The sequence below is a fragment of the Chlamydotis macqueenii genome, chromosome 11 (assembly GCF_036417535.1).
Source record: "Chlamydotis macqueenii isolate bChlMac1 chromosome 11, bChlMac1.mat, whole genome shotgun sequence".
Lineage (NCBI taxonomy): Eukaryota > Metazoa > Chordata > Aves > Otidiformes > Otididae > Chlamydotis > Chlamydotis macqueenii.
In genome coordinates, this window is record NC_141566.1 from 2,152,312 (window position 1) to 2,176,030 (window position 23,719).

Here is a 23,719-nt window from a genome sequence, read left to right on the forward strand (position 1 = left end):
CGTCACACACGTGCATTGGAGGGAGTTTGCATTGGCCAGGCTCCAACTTCTTATTCTGCGAAGGATTTTGGAGATAGAGCTACAGTGTCATCAGTTACGCAGAACTGGGCTGGGGATGAGGGGATGCTGAAGGAAAGGCCAGGGCTAGCTCAAAGTCCCAGCTGGGGACCTACAGGAAGGGTCAGCATGGCTCAGAAGGGAGTCCAGCAACGAGCTGCCGGGGCAGGATCCCCTTTGGGAAGGATTCTGCGGTGCTGCGAGATTAGCTGGCCTCCGCTGAGTTACTGATGGGAACCTGAATGGCTCCTGGAAGAAGCCAGACTCTCCAAAGTGGGAGCGACTCACTTCCCACACTGAGAGGGTATGCCGGGCTACGAGCATCTTCCTCAAATCCGGCACAAGAGGGATGACAGGTGGGAGGTGGGAGGCAAGCAAATCACTGCTTCATCCAGTCGAAAAGTTAAACCCTAATGTTTCTCTTTCTGCTAGATATGTTATCTTCAATATTCTGCTGAGAATAATGCCTCTGTTATAAGCCTAGCTAAAGATTTCTGGCTTATCAAGTTCAAGGCAAAGGAGGAGATATAGATTTGAAGAGCAGGAGGGGAAAGAAAACCTACAGCTTTAATGTCAGAGCTTTGGAAATGGAGATACTTATCTAAGCCTATTTTCTCCTTCCCTTGATTATGTTACTTTGAATTTGGACAAGGAAATCAGCCCGGCCAACCTCACTTCTGTTTCTTCTCAGGTTCACTTTCTGAAAATTACATTGTCATAGATGCACACGCAGATACGCGTCTCGCTGAGGACAGCTTCACATTCAGAAGACATTTCCTCAGCCAGGAGATGATGATGAGGGAGATCGTTATCACCACTGTCACAAAAGACCATTGTCACCAGAGACCTGACAAACGTTGTGACACCCGCACTGACGATGGTGTCCCAGACACGGCTGCCAGTTCGCCTCGGAGCACCACACCAGTACACAGCCCCGACGCCCACAAAGCAAGCAGCTCGCTGTTTAGTTCTAGTGCAGCGTTTGTGCCTGCTGCTTTGGAAAACAGCAGGCTTTGCGTTTGCTTTTAATACAGCAGATGCTTCACCGCTGCGAATCAAAGAGCTCCTCAGAATGATTGTTGCCTCTTCTCCCATTAATTAAAACGTAACATACGAGCTCACACATCAAATTATTTCCCAAAGACCCGACTCCTTCCACTTTTTTATGTCCGTAATATCCTTCTGAAACAAATCTGCTGTCCTAAAACTGCAACAATTCAGTGTTGAAGGAGAGAAAGACTGTTAGCAGAAATGCAGGTGCTCAGTGTTAGAAAAGAAAGAGATGAAAAAAAGAAACGAAACACAAACTAAGGGGACCTCACGCCTCCACGCTCAACTGAATGGCATCAGTGTAACCGCAAGCACTGCGTGGGCCCCCAAATTAGGGACTATTTACAAAACAAACAGCTTGCCTCCACTGCTTTGTGCCTGTTCCCACCGTACTGAGTAGCCTGTCTAATGATGATTTCTTCTTTATTTGGATCAGGTCTTGCTGAGGAAGAATTTTTTGAGAAACCAACGCTAAGCATTGCGAAAGACCACATTGTCATCTTACCAGGAGAGACCCTGAAGATAAAATGCAGGTAAGGATGGCTCCAGTGACCCTGGGTTTCCTCGGGTGTACTGGTTACCTTGGCCCAGTACAGCTGCTGGGCAGGGGAGAGCAAAGACCGCTGCACAGCCAGCTGGGAACCGGTGCTGCTCACCCTCCCGTGCGTTTCTGCGCCGAGGAGAATTTGATGGGCATAACAGAGCAGGGAGGAAAGCCTGAGGTCAAGCATTCAGCTTGGCCAGCTGCTTTATGTTGTACAGAGGCCCAAGCAAAATCCTGAGTCAGCACACGAGAAAGCGCATGGGAGGGGGATGTACCACACTTAGGTACATCGGGAAAATCCTCCTCTGAAAACAGCTTCAGATTCAGCTCCTCTGCATCCAAAATCACCCCTTCACTCCCTGCTCAGAAGGAAACGACAAAGAAGATCACCAGGGCATGTCATTAGCTCTTTATGTACATACACAAGCTTAAACTCCCTAACCTCAAACACCACCTAGCCTCTGCGACAGCAGTTAACCAAAGAGCAGCTAGCACGCGCACATCCAAAGACCCGGCCCGTTTAAATATATCATATTCTTTAAATCCAAGATAACCAAGACTCATGAAAAAGCAGGCTGCTGATATTGTAAATTACGGCAGCTCTTCAGTTCTTGGCACAACGTGGGAAAATTAGCCAGGCACGAAACAGGCAAAGTGTTGGTAACGATGTGGGTTTAGAGGGAGAGAAGCCTCTGGAATTGGGGGATGTGGGGTTTGGGCACAGCTGACTTGCACGCAACTGCATGTCACACCAAGAGCCAGAGTACCTTCTGCTGCGTCAAACACGCTTGAGCTTGCTCGGTCACACAAACGGCCTCAGACCGAGGTGCACGAAGTTCTCGCTCCATCTGAGTGTGATTTATACATCCAGCTGCTGGGAGAGGTTGTTTTTTAATTTCTTCCAAGAGCATTGTAGCAGAGAAGGCTTAAGGTAATGCAAACTACCACCATTTCTCTCCCTCACACATTATTTTTACACCTTCTTGCAAAGTCCCCTTGGCTGTAGCCATCTAAGAAACCACGGACGGTTTCTTGCAGCAGAAGTTAGTGGAAACAGTAAGAAAAAGCAGTGAGAAGGTGAATGTAGGCTGTAGTTTACGCTGACACATATGTCAGAAGACTTTCGCCCTTGTCTACTTGTTCATTGTTACAGTACAAGATAAATTGACTCACACTGTGTAAATTTGTGACATCTTCTGGAGCGTAAGGCAGTCCTTTTCCAAATACCTCCAGCGAGTTGTGTGGCTTATGAGGTCAAAACAACCTCGCAGTGGTATTTTTAGCTTGGCAAGCAGCAAGCACAATGGCAAGAAAGTTTAAATGGTCCTTTAAAATCTAGATGCCGTGCTTCATAAAACACATTACGTGGACTTGAGCTCGGTGCAGTGCTCCAGGCCACTTAAATCAATACTCTTCAGCAGCTCCCCATCCACTGCCTTTTTAATTTGTAGAAATATCCTATTTTTCTCATATCATCAGATGAATAAATAGACAAAGAAATTATTAGCACTTCAGTCCCAAATTGCTTTATGGATGTAAAGCAATAAATCCACACGACAGCTCTGAGAAACGGAAAAGTACACTAGCACGGGAACAGAGCCCCGGAGCACCTCAGTTCCTTGACTCCGGTCACGCAAGAGCTGGGAATAGCGGCCAGAAGTGCGATTTCTGCCCATCGAGCGCCAGAGTCCCCCACACCGGATCCTTTGCGGATGTCCTACACCCTGCTTGCTCTGACACACCAGCATCTGACGCTCCCAGCTGAGCTCCGGGCTGGCCCAAAGGGAGCTCTGAAGGCCTTCGTACTTCCAGAGGGGATTTGGGCTGCGTGGAGCATGGCACGAGGCAGCAGGCCAAGCTGGTAGCTGCTCAAGGCTGCAGTAACTCTGTGTGAACTTCCCTTCTCCCTTAAACACCACTCATTTGAGGTTCTTGGCTGGGATCTCCTGATTTTTGGCAGCCTGGCCAAAGCTACTGCTGCAACTCCACTCTGCCAGGTGTGTGAAAATCGTATACCCAAAGTCTTCATCTTCCACCAGGATAAAATGAGCAGGAGGAAAAAATGGGCACAGGTGAGGAAGCACAGGCGTGTGAAATCCTGGATCCGCTCTGCAGAGCCGCTGTTGCAGACTTCCAGCCCTGATGGACACCGACCAGGCGACAGTAGAGGGGCAGGGACACGATGACACGCTGGGAGCTGAGCATCCGACTGCGAAGCGGCATTGTTCCATATTCCTGGCCAAGACTCCCATTTCTTGACGGAGGTGGTCATTACGTCATTAATGACATTAGTAAGGCAGGGAAGGAGCACTGGGCAGGGACCTCTGCGCCAAAAAATAATTCAGGGCTCTGAAGGACAGGAAGCTGGTACGACGGATGAGGTGGGGTTGTCCAAGCCAAGAGTGCATCCAAGAACGAGGGTGAGGCTGTTCACCAGAGAGGATATTCCCACTTTTCCCAGTGTTCTCATGCAGCTACGTGCTGGGAATAACCTCGAGAGTTCAGCCCCGTGTTCGCATCATCTTCAGGAAGGCGACAAAAGGACGGGCAGAAACGGGGTCCAACAGGATGTTTGTTTAAGTGTCACTGAATTTGTTGGAAAACGCGTTCCCTTATTGCACCTATTGCACCACTACAAAGCCACTGGCACAGAAAGAGCGCTTAGAGTTAGTAGCTAACTGGAAACTTGACACAGCTCCCTTGTTAAGATACCTTTGGTGTTAGCATCTCTCTACCGAGTCGGTGTGTCTAGACCGGATTTCTCCCTGGCGACACCCACTTGGGAAAATCCAGAGAACCTTACTCCTTCCTCAGCTCAGAAAGGGCCCTTGGGTCAGCGGGAATCACTGAGTGAGAGGAGGTGAGTCAACCCCTTCTCCTTTTGAAGAGTGGCTTCTCTCTGCAAACACAGACAGACAGAACTGCCTCCCTATTACAGTAACTGTTGACATCAGCCGTGATCACAGATAAGACAACGAACGGATCAGGCGCATCATCTGCCCCGCGAGCTTTATGTTCTGACTGCCATGACAAGGTGAATTGAAAAAAAAAAAGTGTCTTGAGCAGATATTCTAAGACTTGTAATCTCGTTAGCTCCAGATCCTCCAGAAAAATCAAGGCTGAGTCACTGCTGATTAAGCAAGAAAGGTGATGCAAAGTTACATAAATGTTCTCCTCTCCCCATGCAGCCTTAGTATAAGAAAATATAAGTTAATTTAGCTGTTAAAATATGCAAAATCATCAGCTCAGAAGAAACATATAATTTTATCTGGTGCTTTCTGATGTTTGAAGTGGCTAAAATACAGTGTTATAAAAACAAACTCACGCTCAGGAAGTCTGTTAAAACACAAATTAAGCTTTCCTCCAGGACCTAGCTTGCTCCAGTTCCCACAGACTGTTTCAGGAATCTCCTGTACTCTGGGGGAGAACGTGGGGTGATCCACCTTAATTCCTTACGGGTGGAAACGCAAACACCCAGCAACCTCCATCATTCATTCCCAAATGACAGGAGTGGGAACACTGGGAGCATTGATAACAGTTGGCCAGAAGGAAGCCCAAATTTTGTCTGAAGTCATTGACTCTGTCGTTAATTTTGCTGTGTTGTGTTGACAGGGGAGCATCTTCTGTCAGCTGGCTTTTGCGGGAGGAGCAGAAGGAAGACCCCCGGGTGCACATAAGCAACTGTCGCAACAACACGAGGCAAAGCTGCAGCATGCTGGTCGTCAGGAAAGTCACAGCTAACGACACCGGCTACGTCACCTGCACTCACGATGGCTCCCCATCCGATGAGGATCTCATGGCCAAGATTTATGTGTTTGTTAAAGGTAGGAATTTCACTTTATTTTGTTGTTATTGGTAATATAAGTTGGGTTCAACTGTGGGATCTGTGCTGGGCAGCACAAGGAACCCAATTCAGATGCTTTCACAAATCCCACCTCACTGCCCCGGCGCTGGAGCAAGCGCCAGCTTTGACATTTTGAAGAGGCTGGATGTATTTAGATTTTCATGCCAGCTGGATTCACAGGGACAGAGATGTGAGAACCAGAAATTACCCATCTTGTTCAATTCAGGACTTAAAAACTAGATTGTCCCATCCAGTTTTGCCTTTCAAATAACTGATACTTTCCTTTTCTTTTCCTTTCAAGGCCCAATTCTTTCATCCTAAAGGGTATTGCTATCACAGTGCTCTTCCTAAGACTCATCCTGAATATCCAAGTCCTCTCTCTTTCCTTTCCTCCCCAGGCATGAAACTCCCCGACAACATTTTTTGTAATTCCTCTCTCCTACACATTTGTGTAGTGCTTTGTCCTTCACACCTGGGAGACGTACTTAGCTAAGGTGGATGGCTGAATAATACATATTTTATTGTAAAAAATGGCCCAGTGCTCATTTTATTCTCTCTGAGCTGCCTCTCCCCCACGTGTCAGAATCATTGAGCTCAGAAGCAGAAAGCTCAGAGGAGCGTAGTCCTCTGCGATTAAGTGACTATAACACTGCACAACCATTTCAATAATACGAATTTCTGTCAGAAGAATATTCCCCCAAAACGCTGATAGTTCTTTCCAAATCTACTTGACAAGTGCATTACTAAACCACTGAATCATCTCAGATCTTCCAAGCTGAGACTGTGAGCAGTCGGATAAAGGAGATGACTTTTAGTGCCTTGAATTGGGGATGACATGAACTCCATGGGTGCCGCACAGCCGTACTCTTCAGTTCCCCACAAACTCATGAAAATTAACTCATTTCATTTTTCTAGTAAATGCTAAAATGTGATTCTTGGAATCCTCTTGTTAAAACAAGTGCTAGAGAGGCAATAACTTTGTCTCATACTATTTGAATAGTTCAGCAAGCTTACGCTTACAGAAAGCACGTGTGTTTGCCGGGCAGCTCTGGTATCTCACGGTGTTGCTAACGAAGGTGAGGGCATCACGAGGTGAGCTGCCCGTCCCAGGGGCTGTGATGTACCCAGCTGACCACACCTGTTTGGTTCACCTGGATGACATTTTCCTGTGTCTTTCTGCCTGCTGAAAATAGTCCCCTTCTGCCCTTATCCTGCTTTCCCAGTCAGTCTTCCTCTTATCGGAAAGGAGCTTTTTGGTGTTACTTGCTAGTTCCTGCAGTCATTTTTTTCTCCCTTGTCTGTTTCCTTTCTCTGATTTTTTCTTGTTGCTCTAAGCCCTGCTGGCTTTATCCACCCTGGTTCTTGTGCTGAGCTGTTTCCTTTTCTCATTACACACCGCTCAGATGCCCCACATCTAATATTGTTAACCCGGCCCGATGCCTACGCGCCAGGAAACGGCGCATTGAAATCTCAATTCTCCGTCCTGATTCAGCGCCCTGGCTGCCCACCCAGGCCTCCATTACTCTGTGGCAGGCGCACGTGCAGGAAACGTTACAGATCTTTTGGGACCGCCTGAGCATTTTCCTCAAGAAAATACCTCAAGTTATGAAATGCTTGCTGGCGATGCACTTGGAAGAGCGCTAATCTAAAAAAAAAAATCACAGGATGTCCTCTCGCTTGCCTGGGACTGCTGTGCCAAGGTTCCCCTGAAAAACAGCACTGGGTGGCTGTTTGCTCTAAATCATCTTCCAAGATGGTCCTCTCTCAGATGCAATTTAATTGTGCCACGCGCACTCCCTGCTCTAAAAGCTCTTACTCAGACTCCTGTGCTTTAGAAGTTATGGAAGGAAAAGTGGATTGAACACAAACCAGGTTGTCCTGTGCACTCCGTGGGTGAAGGAGTGAGGAAGACCAATCAGCAGGGCTCCCCCTGCTCCACGTCCAAGCCAGCTGCTCACCCGCCCCAAAGCAGAGCTCTGCCACATCACTGTGGTCTATAAGCTTGCAAATGCCTGCTGGGATCTGCCCTGCCAGTCTGAGGACCCCAGCGAAATGAAGCCACTTATACCTCAGCACGGGTGCTGTCCTCACTCAGGGCATGCTCTTCCTCCCATACAATTCCTGCCCATACTTGTTGAAAACCAGGAAGCTGTTTTGGGGACAAGAAAGGTGTTCTTCAGTGAGGGCTCTATGAATCATGGAGTTAACTGAGGCATTCAGAACCGTACCTACAATTTTCTTTGCTATTTCAACATGCCTTTTTAAGGAAATTGGCCCAACAGCGTCTGGGCATCACTGAGAAACCCATCAGTTGTCTCCAAGTGAAGAAACTCATAGTTCCCCGCGAGTGCCAGACAAGGGTGAGGTCCAAAAGACGTCTCTCCGGCTGTTTTGTGGAGAGAGCAAGTGCTCAGCAGTGTTATGAGCCTGAGCCAGGTGGAGTGAGAAAACGTTGAGCCAGACCCTGAAGGCTGGAGATTCCTCTGAGGTTACAAGCCATTATTGCCAAAAAAGGAAGGGGAATGGTATTTTTTCCCTTCGTTCCTGGCCTGCTGCTTGACACCGAAATGAGAACATGATTGTGTCGGAAGCCCGGCTTATTGGCTATTATTTCCTGTGCTTGCTCCTGTTTTTCCAGCCTCCCTGGTGGAGTTTCTGAGCTCCGTCAGAATCCGGCATCCAGCAGCTCTCCCCCCCCCGGTGCAATTGAGCCCTGACCCCGCACATCAGTCAGCTCATAAGGGACACGAAGGCGGCCGGGTCAGCCGCCACGCCTCAGCTGCGCACCGACGGTCCGGAGGGAGGGAGAGCTCAGGATCTTCATCCTGAATAATTGTTCCCGGGGCTTTTTCTGCTTCCCGCTGCAGCTGCAAGTCCCAAGGATCGTAATTAAAAAGCAAGACAACCCCCTTCTCCCACTGCCCATCTCCTTGTCTAAAACACGGCGTAGCTTAGGGCCGGGACAGAAACAGCTGGACGTTTGTTAAATGCGTGGTTCAACTCCACTGCAACCCTGAGGGATCATCCCTGCAGGGAACGGCAGCGCCGGGTCCAGCGCAGGGCTGCAGGCTCCTGGGGACGGCACTGTCACTGCAAACGCTGCCAATGCCATTTGCTTCTCTCTCTCTCCTGCAATTACCCATCCCAACCAAACGGATGCTTCCAGGTGAGGAACACATCCATTTATTCCATCCTTTGGGATCCCTGTGCCAAAGGAAAGGGCAGGCTACACAGCTTAGAGAAGGAGGAAAAGAAGACAAATTGAGCAAAGACTCACTCCACCTTCCCAAAGGGCTATCCCAGGCCCCAGCCTGGACAGAAGTCAGGACTTGCAGCTCTCAGCAGTTTGAAATACTGTCACCGTCAGCAAAGCAACTGTCTCGAAGTAAGACAGTCCTCAGGGCATCAGCTACAAGAGCTCTATCAGCCAAAACGCTGCCTCAGCTTTTGCAGCGATTTCCCCTTGCAGTCCTTTTTCTTTGCAATCCTCCATTATTTTTTAGGCAAAGCAGGGCTGTTACTCTGCTTCTTGAAATAATTCTGGCCATGACAGGGCTGGTCCTCAAATAACAAGCCCCCACCTCCCCTGACCAAGATGCTGTGATCGGCACAAAATGACGTACGTGAGCCCCGCGCACCAGTGTCGGCAGCCGCGCGAGGGTCCAAGTACGTTGGGGTGACATCACCAATTCCTGATTGTGCCCGTTGTGGTTCACTCTTTGAGCACGTAGATCTGTGAACATCTTAACCCACCCCAGAGCAATTCAGCTGCTGGTGTTTCACCATCTCAGCGTCACTGTGAATTAGGAAGACGGCAAGAGTGAGGGAGAAATTCGTTTCCATACATTTGGTTTTCAGCACTGATGTTCACAGGAACGCTGTGTGACTAGACGATACCCCTGCAGAGAACTTGAGTTCTGGCTCCTTCTGAAGTTCATATGGGCACCACGAAGCACCAGCACCAAGCAGGTTGTCCTGTCAGAGCGTGCATCTCACCGCTGTCACCTCCAGCAGCAAGGTACCCCCAAGGAAGGGCAGGAGCGGTTCCTTGCTATTGCAAAGAACGAGGAGGAGTGGTGGTACAAGTACTGCGTCAGGGTAGAGGGTCACAGAAACCCCAGTCTCTTCTTTATCAAACAGTACAGCCCCGAGATGTGAAGCCATCTTCCTCATCCCTTCCCTACCAAGATAAAGCTAAAGAGGATGGAAGTGTATGAAAGCATCCCTCACATGAGATCATATTTCGGTTCTGATGTTCTTTGAAGCCGATTTCTGCCTCCTTAATTCTCTTGACAGTTCACAGAGATAATCCAAATGTGAGAAGCAGAAACGCAGGGCCAGGGTGACAGCCCTGACTTGGGCTTTGGCTTGCTTTCCAGAAGATACTACCAGTGAGAACAGAGCTGGAGCTGCATTTCTTCTTCCTTTCATGCTGGAGACACCGAGGCAGCTCCGCTTGCTGCCAGACACCCAGCCAGCTGAGATAGGCAAAGGCTGTCCTGTCTGCTCAGCGTGGAGCCCAGCAGATAAGCCGGCCGTCTCGCTCAGACTGGTGGAAGGGTCTGGCACCACGTCCCAGTTAACAGCGTTTGGGGCCACAGGACATGGGAATATAGGGGATGTCACTGCGCAGGACCCTCGCTGCTGTTCCTCAAGTGTTAAGGGCTGGATCGAAGGGAAAAGTTGAGATGCTTTCCATTCTGAATCAAGACATTCAGCATCTTTAAATCGTATCCTAAAGGGTCCCTTTTAACCGGAGGAGCCTTGTAAGATGTCATTTGAGTGAGCAGCCTAACTCCTGGCACCGAGTCAGTGACAGCGCCTGACATCCTGGCAGGGAGAGGTAGCGATCCCTTCCTTCTCATCGATAAAGAATCTCTAAATGAAAGCCCGACAGCCAAAATCACACACAAGTAGCCCCCGCTTCTTTCTTCTCGTTTCTTATCCACTCAGTAATTGCTGATTGCTGAGCCCTGCCCTGCAGCCGGCAGCAGGTAACGTAGGAGACCTGTTCTTAACGACGGCACTGCAGGTAAAGCTGGTGAATATTTTCTGCAAATGCCTGCCTAAAATCTAGTGTTGTGGGCAGTCAGAATTTATGAATTCTTCTGATGCTTGAAACATAATTCCAGCCAGAGTATAGAGACTTGGTTTTTTTAAAAAAAATAAATCTTCCCATGTTGGCTTTTATTTGTTTGGCAGTGAGAAGCACTTTGCTTCCACCATTTTTGAGGCAACACTTTTTAAAGTAATATTTTTCTCTACAAACATACCCGTGTTTCTAACAGTAATCTCCAGGGGAAGAATGTATTTCATTTGACCAAAACAGAACGCTTCATGTTGACTCAGAACGGCTTCTGGGGCTTTTGCAGTCACTTTTGTTTTGCCTAAAGAGAAAATATTCTGCTTTCTGTTTAATCTAAACATTCCACCGCCAATTCTTTTCGTTGGCCTGCCAAACTGAAAGGTCCTTTATTTTCAATGATCCTGTATCAAAACAAGTTATTTTCTAGAAGTTACTCCTGTACCCAGAAGAAGCTTCCATGGGTTACAGGAGGAGTACAGCAGACTAGGTGACTGCCCTGTAAAGCTTTCCAAAATGCTCTGCCCAAAGTGTCACTTAACTGCTAATGATCCTGCTAATGAAAGAACAGATTATAGCCTCCTCTCACTGGTTTTGACTTTGATGAAGAGAAACTTCATGAGGATTATGTCAAAATCTTAAAGAACCTGCGAAACTCTGCCCAGGCTTCCCAGCTAAGGTAGGAGTGAAAGGGAAAAATAAATAGTGAGTGTGAGAGAATTCTCTTCAGCAGGAGCAAAGTGAGAAGCAAAATGAGAATGTTCAGGAATGTCACAGACAAGAACAGCCATGGATGACTGTCCGCAAAGGCCAGTTAGTGCTTTTTTTTCTGCGTGGGCTGATGGATAGTATCTGAAGGGAGAGGTGATGTTGCCTCCGCAGCTTCAGGTATGACACAAACACCATGAGACAAATTGCCATCACGGCGTACAAAATGAGCAGAAATGAAAAGTAGCCAAAACCCTGTACAAAATCCTGTGTGTGTGTCTCAGGAGGATGTTTTCAACACGCAGGCAAACGATACAATGCTGAGAGGTAAAGAGCTGTAGGAGAGAGCCCGAGTCTACAACCTGCTGAGTTCCTGGGGTGCAACGCTGAGGGCTTCTGAGCCCCTCGGCTTCATCGGCCGGCAGGACGGGGCCATGAGCCTGGAGAGGGGGATTCAAACGGCAAGTGAGCATGGCGTACTAACAGACCCCCACCACTTCTCGGTGGGTCATCACCTACGTTGCCGATGACACTAAACAAAGACCAGACGTCACCGAGGCGAAGGAGCCCTGTATCTGTGTTCGCGTGCTGTCACTGCGGAGGCTCAGAGAGGGAACTGTGCGTTCCCCTGGCAATTGCCATGACACCGCCGAGTTAAAAGGGACCCTCCCTAAGCTCATCTCGAGCAGCAATTAATCTCCTCCTAGACAGAACAAGAATTTAAACACAAAGGGCTTCGCTGCCTGAAGGTAAACAATGTTCTTGTAGGCACTTGACCTCTGAGTTGCTTTTGTGCGTGGCACACTTGATTTTTCTGCCCGGCTCTGTCCCTGGGGCCGGAGCGCAGAGCCCCTTCCCCTGCGCCGTCCCGCTGTCTCGGCTTCCTCCGCTGTGCTGTCTGCGTTCCCTCCCGAGCCGCGCTGGGTAAACAGTAACACCCTGGCCTGGCCGCAGCTTCCTGCAAACTCCCACTGACCCGCAGAGCCCGACAGCCAGTCTGGGACCGACGGGAAGGGCCCTTTCCCTCGCCTGTGAGCTGGACCTGCCGCTGATAAGTCCCTAACGTGCCACAGCTCTTGCCATCCTTCACACGTAACGAGCTGTGCAGCCCATGGTAAATTATCCTTTTCCATTATCCCATGGGAACTGATGGGTGTTGCTTTACGAGTGAGATTCATAGGGCATATTGCCTGCCCAGCGCAGGAGGAACAGATGTGCCAAGCTACAGGGGAATACCTGATTTTCAGTGTTTCCTTGCTGAGAAATTTTTCCCTCGGAGCTGAGTGCCGGTAACACCTGCATCTCCCATGCCGCAGCTCTCCAAACCGCAACCGCTGAGTGCGACCGATTCACACCACCTGGAATCAGAGATGTTCCTTGAGGCTCAGGTTATCATTTTTGAAGAAAAGTGACCCTGTCCCTTGTGTTTCAAGCAGTTCTGTCTCCAAGAGATTTTTTTCACAAGCAGTTAAGGGATTGCTGATTAACTGAAGGTGGGGAACACGTTTGGGAAGCTGGCGGTGACGCTCCTGATGTTCCGGCAGATCATTTTTCCATGCCGTAATCAGTCTGGTCAGTCTGAACCGCTCAGGAGTTTCAGGAAGGATTCCGTTTCTCATCTGCGCAAACCATAACAGAGGTATCAGCTGGCAGCTGATTAGTTCCTATTCAGTATTTATTCCTTGTAATTCTGTTAAGATCCAAGGCCGAGGCGCTTTCTCTTTGCTTATCTGTTAACTGGCAAAGTGCTCCTGCTCAGGACCCCTTCCCAGTGCTACGGGGGTCGGCTTGCTCTTGCCCACGTGGGTGGACACAGCCCTCCCTCGGCAAAGCCTATCAACTGGATGAAGCACGGGATAACACAAATTACAGCCATCTGCCTACTGCACCAGGCTCTAGCAAACCTCACGTACTGCTCTAAAGAGAAGGAGCCATAAAACAGAAAAGCTTTTTCTCTTTTTTTTTTCCCAAAACACAGTGAGGATAATGCCCACGAGGCCTGACATCCACTAGCGCTTAACAATCAACTACAGCTCAAGCCATCCTGTCCCGAACAGGAAATATTTTTGAGAAATTTTATTCTGTTTTGACTAAGATATTTCAATCATTGCATAATTCAATACTTTCTGACATTTTGGGATTATTTAACTTCTGCTTAGCTGCCTTCGTTTGATTTACGTTCCTTTTTAAACAAACAGTGCTATTCTGAAATTCCCTCAAAAAACACGGGCACAAATATTTTTAAATTCAGTGTTCCCATCTTTTCCGTCAAAACAATTATTCAAAATTTGATCCAGACTTGTGAACAGTTTGGTATCGAGAAGCTCCTTTCTTGCCACCAAGTTGCCCCTTAGCTTGCGTTCTTGTCCTGTCCCCTGTCCCCTGGCACAGGAGTTGTTCTCCCTTTCCCCGTGGGATTAGAAATAAACAGGAATACATTTCCTCCAACACTCTTTGTTTGCAAATACACAAAAAGCTACTTTCTGTGCTCCTTCCTATTACAAATAATCCAAGGGTCTTTTAATAATCCAGGGTCCTTTTTAAGCAGGAAGGCTTTTCACCATTTGCACAAGTTCACAACTGGCTATAAAAATCTCCCCTCGTTTGCCACCCCCACGTATGGCTTAGCTGGCGAGCACGACTGCAGAGGTGGCCAGCAGCAGTAACGCTCAGGGACAAACACCAAACGCAGTTTCATAACATGACTCAATTAGAAGAATTTAGCAGAACTGTTTGGGAAAGTCCGTAAGATGCTGGGTTGAGTATAAATATTTCCTATTAGTTTTACGGAAACAAGCTCCAGAGCTGTGGTCCAGAGATCAGGTTTCTCAGCTCGAGGACTGGCCAGAACCGGTGCCTGCCTGACCAGAAAGTTCAGATGTGTCTCTGAAACTTCCTAAATGTGGGAGATTACAGGTCTAACTTTTAAAATTCTAATTAAACCCTCTCACATAATGTTTCTTGCAATGCCCTTACTCCAAAGTTCATGCTTTTTTATAGACCAGCCCAGCCAGAATAAATCCATGGCGTGGAATAAAAGCTGACGTGAAAAGACATTGCTAGGAATGGCAGACATCATCCAGATTTCTGGTCCTTATCTGCCGTTTCACTGCCTGATGTTCAGTGGTGCTGACCAGTGCCCTGTCACCGTGCCCCACGTGAATCCCACGTCTCTTGTACTCGCACAGTGAGGCACCTTTTGTAAAACATCATCGCAAGACATGTCACCTTTCTGATGTACACACGGAGCTCCAACCAACACTTGCTGTCACTTCGTCATCACGATGAAGCACATGGTGTATTTGGTCCACTAAGAATCCTACTTCCAGTTCTTAGAGCTAAAATTTTGCTATCAGAAACACAAAAAGGCAACAGTCCCACCCTCCTGTCTCAGTCCCTGCCTTCCACCCTTCATGAGTGAAAGTGATTTGGGTCATGAAGCGAAGGAACGCCAGCTCTGCACCGAGCTAATTCTTTGAAGATTAATTCCAAGTGACGGCACTTACGTATTTCCATGGCATTCCTTAAGCAAAGCCTGTTGTCCTTAGCCAAGAAATGAACACTGATATCCCCAAATGAATGACCTGTTCCCAGATTGTGAGGAAACAAAGACAAAGCGAGGGAGACAAACCAACTCTGTGTTTTGCTTTGCCGGTGGAGCTGTGGAAGAGCAAATCCAAATCTCAGACGGTTCTGCAGGTCACCAATGAGCACAGCTACATCACTGACGTGTAGAACACTCATTACCTAGAAAAATTTGACGCAAATAAGCACTTCACCCACTGCTTAATTACAGATCCTCCAGCATGGAATACACAGCAATGCGAGCTCAACAGAGGAGCCGTAAGACAGGAAAGGTGCCAGCACGGCTGGGACAGGGCTTTCCTTCGGCGGAGGTAGGGGCACTGCCCAGCACAGCCCAGCCAAAGCAGCTGCTCCTCTGCGCAGCTCCACTGCTGACCTCTCCCCTGTGGAGAGCAGGAGGGCTCCCCAGGATCCAGAAGTCGCATTGTCATTTTGGTTTGGTGGTGCGTGGGGCTTTTTTCATCTATTCGCACAGGGACGTGCCATTCGGGGCAATTTCTGACTGAACAGTGGGGCGAGATCCACCAAGCGATAAGTAATTGATTTTTTTTCCTCTATTAAAAATCCCTTAATATTACAGCGGGAATTAGAGAGGAAACATGGTATGAGGATACAAGGGAGTTCAGGAAGTACATTAATGATCTTCAACAAGAAGGACACTTTCCCTCATTATACAGCCTCGGAGAACCGGTCGCCTGTGCTATAGGCGTTTCCCTTTCCCAAAGCCATTGTTGAAGCCTCCTGCCGATCCACAGCGATGGATGGGTCAGCCCTGGCCGATGCATTCATTACCAGTTTTGCCCGTTTGGGAGTAGTTAAGCATTCTTTTGAAAATTGATTTTAATTTCCTCATAGTACATCCTTTTTTTTTAAAGTACTGTCAGAATACTTTAAAGCACATTTTTGCAACCTAGATGGTTCACCAACCTTTCATGTCAGCTATTTCCTGCCCTTTAGGTGAAGCCACTTCCAAAACAGAATTAAGTGTGTGGAGGCAGCTCCCAAGCCATTGTATTTGAAACTTTAGACCATAAGAATATCAAGACAAAGAACGCTTTTTAGAAAAATCTTGATGGTTTTAGGATTTCATAAACATTGTGTTAATTTTCTGATGATTATCGCTGTATTCACACAATGAAAAATTACTGAATGGCACTCAGAAGCTTTATTAACTTAAACTACCTAAGTTTTTTTTATTTCTATTCTATACGTAGATCCAGTCTGATTTACTGGATCCCACAGCTCCCCCGGAGTGTGACCAAGTTACCTCACTGCTAGGTTAAACAGATTATTCTTGCCCAGTTCTGAATACCATGGGTCTACATTCCCTTTTTGCCTGCTTTCTGCGGTATTCTAGAGATTATCATTTACAGAATTTTTTCTTTCAGTAGGTTTAACTTAACTGCTGTAAACCTATTGTAACACTTAATTGCTGTGGAACTCAGGAGTGCTGCGGTACAGCATCACCTCCGGAAGAACTTCAGAGCACTGGGGAAAGAAGGAACTCCAGTGCCATGAAGACCTGTGGAGCTGATTTATTAACTTCGTTTTTACAGCTGGGGAAGGGATAAGACAAGGCATTTTCACAAGATTACACCGCAGACTGGTAAAACAGGGTTAGGAATGGAGTACCGCAAAGAATTGGCTGTAATCCCTAGATGACAGTTGCATTTGCAAACAAGCAAGATGTGACTGGATGTCTCGTCACACGCTCCAGCGAGCCTTCTGCGGGCAGTCAGCCGCTCAGATTGCCGTGCCCTTCGGTCATCGATCAGTAAAAGAGCAGTTTTGCAAATCAATGTTCTTTTCCCTGCAGACTACAGAAATCCATTTGTGGAGATTCACCTGGAACATCCCCAAATCATCTACATCTTACACACTAAGAAAATGATCGTTGTCCCTTGCCGAGTCACCTCGCCAGACATCAGACCGAAGCTTACCCAGGTAAGTTACTGCTTCAGAGAAACTCAACCAGTTCAGCACTCTGGGCTGCCAATGCAATGGCTAAAAATACAACACAGAAAGTATGAAGCTAGGTAAGTTTCAGGAAAAAAAACCAGCAAAGACACTGAAAATCCAGAAGCAGAGTTCCGCTCCTGCAGTGTATCACTATTGAACTGCGTACAAGGGTGTTTTGGGGATCAGGCTGAGTTTATCACATATTTTTCTCATCTTGTGGCTTGATGTTCCTCCATAAAATGGGAAAAGTAGACGACAAGGCACTCTTTTTCTTCAAAATCCTTTGTGTAACACCTGGCTATTAGCTATCCTCATGAAAGCTTATCTCTTTTATACCTTGAATCTCCTCAGAACAGTTGGACATTTTTGCTTGACTTCATAAATTTAGAGCAAGTTTCAGCCTTGGGAATAACTGGCTACGGCATCCATCCCTTCGGCAGCAGTTACATCTGAATGTCAAGGTTACAGAACGGTCTGCGGAGGCCAAGGCCATTTTGTATGATAAAAATGGAAATTTAAGGTCTGGGGCTTCCTCAATCGGCGCAGAGCTACTCACTCATTTACAGGGCTTTAGAATTGCTCTACAGAGAAGCCTATCACAGGGCGGAGAACAGAACATGGGTCTCCTGGCTCCAGTCCTGCCTTTTACCTGATTTATTTCAGGTTACGCACCTTTCCGTTCCCCCTGCTAGGCTGGCTGCTCGAACTGTCCTGACAGGGCCACGAGCTCGTCCCCTGCCCGTGGCCAGCGTGGAGGGGCTGTGATACGCGGTTGGATCGGGTGCGATGGTGGAGCACACATAGATAGGTTGATGCGGTGCTGGATGGGGCCTGAGGACCTCTGCTCCCCGTAGCAGTCGGATGTCTTAGTTGTTAGATGTCTCCTCCTGAGAGACAACACATGAAATCACAGAGGCCTGAGACAGCGCTCGGGCTCCTGCTGGGACCAATGGCAAATTTCCAGTAGACGTGCGGAGGGACAGCACTGGCCTTATGGCTTTAGCAGATTGCTATTTTTAAATTGTGTCAGCAGGGATTAAAAGCAGGGGGAATAAGGCTCCTCTCCAGTTATAGCTTATCACCTTAGCCTGGATAAGCGTTATCACCTTCCCCTCCTTGGCCATAAAAATGAAACATCCCCATCTTATTTTAGCCTACTTCAACTGAATTCATTGCTGGAGGACTGCTGCTGACTTCAGCACAGTCACATGAGTCCAAAAGTGCCCGTGGAGCCTCGACCACACAGCCCTCCTCATTTATTCCCTTATTGCTAGGCAGCCCTGCTCTCCCTGCTTGCCAGCTCAATTCTCTCCCGGTAATTTCTTCAAAACACAAACTGAAGTCCTTTACCTTGCCGCAAGCTGCCGGCTGGAATGAAATCTCCATTGAATTCTCCCTTTTGAATTGCAAAGAATATTGTCCCCCAAAAGATTTTTTCCCCGCCAAGGCAGAGCAGCGGGAGCGCGGGGCAGGGATGGAGCTGTCGAGCGCTGCTCCCCTAAGGAGCCCTCCCGAGGCTGGCAGCTCCGCGAGGGGATGCGCTTTGGGAGGCGTGTGTTGACCCCCACGCTCCATCTACGGAAAGTCACTGCTTGTTTTGCCCTGTCTGGGAATTTCATTGCGCCACGCGGAGCCACGGCGGCGGCTTCCCGTGCGAAGAGGAAGCGGGGCGGGAGAGGGGTGGAGGTAAGGACGGGGGAGGAGAGGTGAATAAGGCGATCAGACGAATTTAGAACATCCTCTTCTTCCAAATTTAATCTCCAATAGACAACCAACTTCAAAGGGAGGAAAGCCACTGTGATTTCCTTCAAGCAGCATTGACGCTTTTTGTTTGATTGTTTAAATATATATTTTTGAATATTTTACGAAGACATTTAATACGTGGGTAGTGTTGAAAAGCGCCTCCTGAGCAGGGTTATTTTTTCTTCCCCCTTCCCCTAGCCATCAGGGAGAAGAGCTGCCAAACCATGAAGTTCAGCTTTATCACATTTTATTATTCTTGTAGAAAATGTACTTTTTTCCACCGTAAGTTAAGTTCCTTGTGTTACCATTATACTTTAAAATCCTTGCACTCTCTGGCCTTTAAATATGTATGGGGAAAGGTACCCATCGCTAATACTGAACAGATCCCAACCTCCACGTATCATCTTTGTCATTAAGAAAGCCATGCTAAGATACACACCAAACTTTTAATTTTGCTTAACATGATTTTAGTTCTGGGCGAAGAAAGCATTCTCAGTCCTGTCAGACCTGCTTAGTCACTGGTCTGGTTCGGTGTGCGTTTGTCACCTCCAGCTTTGACCTTCACGGGTGTGAAAGCAGGATTAAGCCTCAGGTCTCGGATCTCTTTCTGTAATTTTCCTGCATTTTCCTAACGGTTCTGAACAGAGATGCCACAGCTTGATTACTTCAAAAGTATTTACATGAGATCCTTGTTGCCTACGACTGTCAGAAGAGAAGCGCTGCTCTGAACATTGCCAGGCACCGCCCCACAGTCCTAATTCCTTTATCTGTGCTGAATACGGAATAAAAAGTGACCAGAACCAACGCCAACCTGATCAACTGTGTATTCATAGAAGAGGAACGAGCATCAGCCCTCAAAGCCTGGAGCTGAGATTTCTTCGGAACAGGAGTATTATTTAAACTGAATCCTATTTAAACCACACTGCCAGACAAGACCGCTGTTTGTTTGGAGACAGGAAAATAAATTGCGTGCTGCATAACAACGAGAAGAGCAAAACTATTACATCACTGGGGAAATTCCCTCTTGCATCCCTAGCGCAGCTCTTCCCGTGGTGAGCTCCCAAAGCTAAAACATGGCAGCTCTGGAAAGAAAAACGTTCACTTGCCTGATCTTTGAGAAGCCGGTACGTTGTAGGAAGGAGGGAGAAGCACTGTGCAGATAACGTTAGTTATCACGCGGCAACGGTAGGCATGCTGAGGTTTCTCCAAACCCTTCATTTTTCAGCCAAAAGTGATCTCAATACCCCCGTAGCGCACCCTGAGTCCCCGGGAGCCTTCCCGTGTCCTGCCGGGAGAGTCCGACCTGCCTGCGCTCGCAGACCGGCCGGAACGGCCGAACCTCAGCCTGCTGCTCCATTACAGACTCCTGAGTTATTTCTCTGCATCCAACTTCCTCTATTTCTTTTCTACATTATAATCCAGGATTTTCAAAATGATTGGAAAGGAAATTGCATTTTCTATAGCAAACAGGCGATTTCCCATTGTGTTAATAACAATAATAAATTAATTATTCCCACCAACAGAAGCTAACCTGCCTGACAGTGGTGCTGTCCAAGGGTATACAGACGGTTCCTTCTTACTAAATTTTTGCTCTAGTTTAGTTTCCGCATTTCACCTTTCACATCCTCACTTCTTCCTCACAAGCAGAACTGACAGATAGTGGTTTTCCAAGAATCTCAGAACATTACAAGTCTTTATGAATCCAAGTATTTATGAGCCACGGGGAAATCAGTAGGCTGCTTTGAAAGCGCCTCATTCCTTTCTGTGACACAGAGAGAACGTGCTGACTAGCCACAGACCGTAGCTTAGAGATGACTGCCATCAGGTCAGTTAGTGGCACGAATAATTCTGATTTTTTGGGAGTCTAACTTCACACATATTTTTAAAGTACTGTGAGATCCCAGGAAAACGTGGTAGCTACATGTAGCATTAGGAGAAGTGAATTTTGTTCTTAAACACTTTCAAAAAGATTAGCCTACAAAATTCAGAGAAGATAGGTGTAATTATTTCCAGTCAAGAGATGAGGGAAACGGGACCTACAAGGGGTAGCCTCGCCTGAGATCTGAGAACTGGGGCTACCGAATCAAAAGCCCCAGTTATGATGTCCAAGTTTTGGATTTCAAAGACAGTCATACCTTAGGGAGGGCTTTTCTGTTTGCTTATGTTGATGTTGCTGAAGATATGTGTGGAATGAGACCACCAACCACTCTGAAAGGTCAAATATCTCCCCTGCCTCTGAGGCAGAGCCGCCTTGGCTGGTTGCCTCTACAGTCTGAGGGGAAAGGGAATGTCTCACCAGCCTTCTATCTGTCTGCTCTCTTTCAGTACCCTTCTTCTGTAGAGATGAACTCCCACAGAATGCTGTGGGACCCAAAAAGAGGATTTGTCATCCCCTCTAACTCGTTTGTTTACTCCGGGGTACTCGCGTGCACCGCAAGCGTCAACGGCAGCGTGTTCACCTCCTACTACCTAGCGCAGCGACTGGGTGAGTGGCTACCGTGCGCCGAGGAATCACCGCGATGTTTTTATTTCACGCCCTAGCCTCTGAGTACGGTTTCTTGGGTCGCCACAATTCTATCTGATGTATATCTGTAGCAAGCCCAAGCTGGAATGCGAAAAGCAAACTCATTCTTCCCCTTTTTTTTCCTATTCAATAGAACTCGGATTTGATCCAGGCCTGGTTTCAAAAGATTACCAAGGGTTGAGGTGGTACAAAACAGGAGTGTTTTATTCAAACCCCACCACGGCTTTGTTTGCTTGGATTGAGCTGTATTTACATTAAAACAACCGCTGGTTTAGGACAGACCAAACAGTACCTTTCCTTTTGCTTCTGGTCATTAAACACACAAGATGACGGTATAAAAACCTCATTAAACTGCCAGTTCAAATCTCTGCTTTTTTACACACTTTCTCTTGGTGATTTACTATACCCTCTCAGATTTTAATTCTGAGCTGAAGCTCAACTGTAAATACAAGGGTATATACAGTTGAGCTTCAGCTCAGAATTAAAATCTGAATTTGAAGCACTAAACATTACATTTTTGAGTGCTGGGGATTTATATGAAGCCAATCAGAATTTATTTTTCCTTTGCTTTCAGTGTATTTTCTGTCACCATATATTATATTTTTGACAGAGGGGAGTTTACTGTGACTTCACTCCCGTTAGATCATGGCATCCTTCTATGCAATTAGCACTCGGCTTCAAACGACCGGCTTGTAAGTTTGTATGGCAGCCAAAGAAAAGTCCCATAAATATCTCTGTGTCCCTCCTTTTCTTCATTGTTGGAGTCATTATTTTTTACTAGAATCATGAATGCAAAGCTAAAAAACTCACAAGGTCATCCCTCTCTACCAAAAAGGACACAGGCGATACCTCATGTGTTACTGTACAGGGCTCAGACCTGGGTTTGGGATGGAGCACCACATACAACGCAGGCTTCTTTCAGAGCCGCTGCATTTAAGGCACCAATAAATATATAAGACCAAAATTTGGGGATCCCAATCAGAAAGGAAAGGTAGCTCGTCATCAGAGGGCAGGCGAAACATGTTTCCTGTTCTACAGAAATTAATCCTCTCTCAGACACACAAACGCTAGGGCACTCAGAAGGATGAATCACTTCTGAAAACTCTTTCTGGGAATGGCTGTGGAGCTGATGAGGGAGGGTGGGAGCCAAACATGGCAAATGCAAGAAAAGTAATTCATAAATTACTGTGTCCACGTGTAATCAGCTGATGGTCAGGCATTTATACAACTGATGTTTCCATTGTGTGGGCATTTCCAACAATTCCCATGGAAATGAGAGGAGAAGGGGAAGTGTTCTGGAAACTGGGAAAGGAGAGGATGTTGGAGAGGCAATCAGAGCACAGATTCCATCTTAAATGGGATTGATGCAAAGTGATGCATGGTTACACCTTGGCTTTTTCCATTTCAGAGGACAGAGCACAGAACCTGGTTCTGAAAGCAACTCCCAAAAAGCTGCTGGTTGGAGAAACTCTCTTTTTGGAATGCAGAGCAGAAACCTTCATCAACGGGCGCATTGAGCTCATATGGACCTGTCCCAGCGGGAGGGTGAGCTGATGAAAACTCCATCTTCTCCTGCCACGCAGTTTCCCCCTACCCAAAAGAAAGATCTGTCCACAGGGCTGAGTAAACCCTAAGTACCACTTATTCTGAAATATCGCCAACCTACAAGTGATCGTATTTTTAGTTTGGATGAATCTAAAACTTATCTGCCCATCTTGAACCTGCCAATGAAATGCAAAGAAAAAGAAAAGCCAGGAATGTGTGTCTCGCGTTGGGAACGGCCGTCTGGTTGCTCCTGGCCTCATTGCTGATCCCGGCTCACGGTGACGAGTCCCAAAGGCAGCCACGAGGGTTGCAAGTTGTCAGTCTGCTCATACATCTTGGCTTTTATTAAGCAGGAAAAATGAAACAAAAGCCAATTTTATCTGCTGAAATCTCCACTAAAGAATGAAATGTACATTCTGAGTGCAGGTTCTTAAGCTTTCTGTGGAATGCAACACAAAAATGCCAAATTTGAAGTACAAACATGTAAGAGACGGAGCATTTGCTTTGAGGTGCTAAAACCTTTCAGTTCTCCTAAGGAAAAACAAAGGGAAGAGGTATTTTCCAAAGCAGTTCATTTATCTGAGACACTACTCATGGTTCTATTTGATGCTCGGCATTAAAATGATTGCTTTTTTCCTTCTTATTTCGGCAAAATATACATTTCAAAGAAGCATCTAAGCCTCCTGGAAAAGTGTAAAATGTGATTTCTAAAATTTGATTATTTTTTACTTATTTTGTTTTCTTAAAGAAAGAATGTCTGATTTTTGTTTTGTGAAGAAAGTACAGAAAATATAGCATAGAATTTATAGAAGTGCAAGCAATATGATGTTACTGAATTTTGTTTCTTGGATCCCATATGATGGAAGAGAGTTGTTTTTCTATGAGCCCTGCTTAGATTTCTAACATTATAAATGTAAAATGTATTGGCCACATCTCTGGGATCAAAAATTCTATCAGAAGTGATAACGCTTTCTAAAATTCTAAAATTTGCATTGGCACTTGGCTGTCATAATATATTATATTTCTGTCATAATATATTTCTTTTACAAAGTAGGAGCTTTTTCAGACAGAAAAATA

At 46.8% G+C, this 23,719-nt stretch overlaps 1 protein-coding gene across 2 annotated transcripts in view; it reads left to right on the top strand.

Annotated features, from left to right (window-relative positions):
* Positions 1-23,719, top strand: part of LOC104477618 (vascular endothelial growth factor receptor kdr-like) — a 120,278-nt gene that overhangs the window by 32,637 nt on the left and 63,922 nt on the right. For both annotated transcript variants that reach the window (XM_086756182.1, XM_086756183.1), the window contains exons 2-6: positions 1,544-1,640; positions 5,264-5,475; positions 16,688-16,815; positions 20,899-21,058; positions 22,506-22,642. In XM_086756182.1, the coding sequence (XP_086612308.1) occupies positions 1,544-1,640; positions 5,264-5,475; positions 16,688-16,815; positions 20,899-21,058; positions 22,506-22,642 (734 nt within the window). The remainder of the gene's footprint in view (positions 1-1,543; positions 1,641-5,263; positions 5,476-16,687; positions 16,816-20,898; positions 21,059-22,505; positions 22,643-23,719) is intronic.